At 39.8% G+C, this 3,634-nt stretch overlaps 1 protein-coding gene across 1 annotated transcript in view; it reads left to right on the forward strand.

The window, feature by feature from the left end:
• Window positions 1-3,399, forward strand: part of Tfpi2 (tissue factor pathway inhibitor 2) — a 4,007-nt gene extending 608 nt beyond the window's left edge. Inside the window, exons 3-7 of the mRNA XM_023706533.1 lie at window positions 3-77; window positions 184-366; window positions 1,157-1,336; window positions 2,249-2,419; window positions 2,758-3,399. Of these exons, the coding sequence (XP_023562301.1) occupies window positions 3-77; window positions 184-366; window positions 1,157-1,336; window positions 2,249-2,419; window positions 2,758-2,837 (689 nt within the window). The 3' untranslated portion in view covers window positions 2,838-3,399. The remainder of the gene's footprint in view (window positions 1-2; window positions 78-183; window positions 367-1,156; window positions 1,337-2,248; window positions 2,420-2,757) is intronic.
• Window positions 3,400-3,634: the final 235 nt, after the last annotated feature.

The raw sequence follows: 3,634 nt of genomic DNA on the forward strand, positions 1-3,634 counted from the left end.
CGGGCCCCGAGCGCTGTGGCTGCTGCCGCTGCTCCTGCTCTGCCCCGCGCCGTCCCGCGCCAGTCCCGAGCGCTCGGGTGCGCAGCCCCGCAGCCCCAAGCCCGCCCAGGCTCCAGGCGCGGGACGGGGTCCCCGCCGCCCCCAGCTGGGGCTGAGCGCTGCCTTCCCTCTTCCCACCCGCAGGAAGCGCGGCCGAGACCTGCCTGCTGCGCCGGGACCCAGGGCCATGCCAGGACCCCGTCACCCGCTACTTCTACGACAGGCGCAGGCAGCTGTGCCGGCCGTTCCAGTACGGGGGCTGCGGGGGCAACGCCAACAACTTCGCCAGCCTGGAGGCCTGCGAGGAAGCGTGCTGGATGATCGAGGGTAAGTAAGGGCTCCTCCTACGGGCTGCTCTGCACACGCTTTGGGCTGCTCCTTTCTCCAGTCCCTTTTAGCCTGAGTAGTCTCAAGTGGTCAGCCTGTGTCTCAAAAGTGGTAACAGGTCTCCAACCAGTGTCCCAGGCCTTTCACCTGGCCTTTATGGAAATACAGTGCCTGCGGAGGCTCCAGAAAGGTTTTGATTTGGGTTCACCACGAGTCATGGTAAGTGCAAGCAAATAACCTACTAGATGCGATGCGACTGTCTTCTTGTGTTTACCACCAGTTGAAACTTAAGCATTCCTTTTCTGTCCCACAAACACACTCCTTGTTTCTGCCATCTGTTTATTGATCCGAATTCCTTCAGTGGATTTTATTATTGGAAGGTGATTTAGTTCACTATGTAACTTAGCTTTTGTTAGTGCAGGGACATTATACAGATTCAGAATACTGTGTTTTCTTTTGCTTCTCAAAAGTGAATCTAGTCAAGGATATAAACGGGCTTTGCCGCTTAAGGAGCTGAGCCACAAGAAATGGGTATTCACATGAAAAAGCTTTGATTAACTTCACGTGTAGAAATAGAAAACAGCCAACTCCACTGAACGTTAAAGAAGGGTCACAGCAGAGTCAACTCGAGGTGCCGCACCAGATTAATGGGCAACGATTGTTGGGGAATTTACTAATCTAGTAGAAAATATGGGTACTTTTCTCATACTTGTTTCTGAAATTGCAGTAACGTTTTGAGAGAATAAGGATACTTCCAACTAACTTTATTTTATTGCCTTTCTTTTCTTAGAGGTTCCCAAATATTGCAGGTTTGAAGTCAGTAAGGATAAGTGTGGCAGGTCCAGCAAAGAGTATTTCTTCAATCTGAAGACCATGAGATGTGAAAAGTTCCTATCTGGTGGGTGTTCCCAGTATAGAAACCGGTTCCCGGATGAAGCTAGTTGTATGAACTTCTGCGCCTCAAAGAAGAGTAAGGACTATTTTTATGCTATCTCAACTTTGCTTTTCTATTCAGATTTTGGTGTGAAAAAAATAGTTCTGAGTGGAAGGATGAAACTCAAGTGTAGGGTGCTTGCCTAACACGTATAAGGCCCTAAATTAAATCCTCAGTGTTTCAAAAAGAAATCAATGGTTTGATGTGAAATCAGGATGGTTTATGATCTCTAGAATTCACATATAATGTGATATTACTCTTAACTCTATCACCTGGTGAGGGAGTATTTTCTCCCATTTTTCCACGTAAAGTTACAAACTAGAAGTCAATGACATCTCAAATTCTCAAGGCTGCGAAATGACAAGCCATTATTCAAATTTTGTTGCATTTTCTGTTTTTCTTTAAAACTACAGGGTGAGGATCCCCGATCTGAAAATCTAAAATTGGAAATTCTTCAAAATTTGAAAAATTTTCAGCACCAACACACAAAATCTTCAATCAATGGGGAAATGTTTATTGATGAAACTGAGTTGTTCGTATAGTTGTAGAAGATCCAGTAGTTGGACTTACACATGTGGCTTCTCCATTAGTAAAGGGAGAAGAGCTAATTAACACATTTAACATAAAATTATCAACACAAGAAAGTTTACTAAATCATACATGAATTTTTCCTTGAAACTTAGCTCATGGCTTTGTCTGGTTTAGGTAGTAAGGGTTTTCATGTTCAAAAGATAAAAGACATAATTCCAGAAGATATTTAGTCTAGTTTATAAAAATTTAAAATGACCAAAATATAGCATGTAAGTTTACCTACAATTTGAGGTATACCTTCTTAGACGAAGAATGGGTTTTGTATGGGATTAGATTTCTTCACTTACTTCTGCAACCATCATCATTTATTAAATTTGGTATCATAGCATTTCTAATTTTATTTTCTTTTTCATAAAGTGCCATCATTTTGCTACAGTCCAAAAGATGGAGGATTGTGCTTTGCTAATGAGACTCGCTTTTATTTTAATATGAGATACAAAACCTGTGAGGCCTTCACTTACACTGGCTGTGGAGGGAATGACAATAATTTCTCCTACTTGAAGGATTGCCAGAGAGTTTGTGAAAAAGGTAGTTTTCCTTACTTGGTTTTTCAACAAACTTTAAAAATAATTAATAAACAAGACTATATTTAAGGTACCTATTTAACCACAAATTCCCATTTCTAGACTATTTCTACAAAAATAGCACTTATGTACTGATCTGTCTTATCAAATGCTTGTATGGGCTCAATTTAGTGGACAGAAGATAGAACCCTATTGAAAGGTAGCATGTTATGAACTGAGAGTACAGTAAGTAAACTGACTTCATAGTCAGAAAGATAAAAATGAAGCATATTGGAAAGATGATTTAAATTGAGCCTGCAGGCTGGGAACATAAAATATTGATTGCTATTTTGTTAACTTTAGCCTACAAGATGGGAAAAAGGAAGAAACAAATACCTCCCTTTACAATTATAAGGCCGAAAAATTGGAAGAAGGTACTTTGAGAATTTCCTTCTACGTCATCTTGTGAATCCATATTGCCTGGACAGGTATATGTGAAGAATATGATCCAGGCAAGAACGGATCATCAGAGATTGATTCATCACTTTTTATTGATGTGCTGCTTTTTTCACCTGTGTCTATTATGTGCACAACTAGCTGCTATTCAAATGTGAACTTCTCCTTTTTATTTGCTGTTCAATTGTTTATGAGATTGAATTGTTGCAACGCAAAAGATATACAAGAAAATATGACTCACTCAGTTCTTGGAGTTGCTAGTCCTTATTTCAGCAGATACCATGACTCGAAGCCCATCAGAAGATTATGTACTTTTAGCACATATGAGCATAAACAGAACTGGCAGATACAGGTCATTATGAACTTAAAAGCTGGGTTATATTTTTGGCCCAAGAAATAAAAGTTTCAGCTTCACTAACATTTTGAAAAAATAATCCAGTGTATAGATCTGTTAGCTGTACTTCCAATTCTATTGTGTCACATTGCAGTGTGAAAAGTAAGAGAGTTTATGTAAAATAAAATAAAGTAAAATACATTTTTTTTTGCGGTGCTGGGTATTGAACTCAAGACCTTGCACTTGCCAAGTAGGCACTTAGGCCACTGAACTATCTCTCCAAAACTAAAATACTTTTAAGTGAAATAAAAAGTTAGCCAATTTATCCAACTCAAAAATGTTCTCCTAGATTAAAAAACAATGTATCTATACCTGTTTATTTTTCCAAAGTGATCTATTCTCACTCACATGTACATGTTTGTACACATAGATAGATGATTTTTAAAAATT

This window comes from Octodon degus, unplaced genomic scaffold, assembly GCF_000260255.1.
Source record: "Octodon degus isolate 3935 unplaced genomic scaffold, OctDeg1.0 scaffold00262, whole genome shotgun sequence".
NCBI classification, from domain to species: Eukaryota; Metazoa; Chordata; class Mammalia; order Rodentia; family Octodontidae; genus Octodon; species Octodon degus.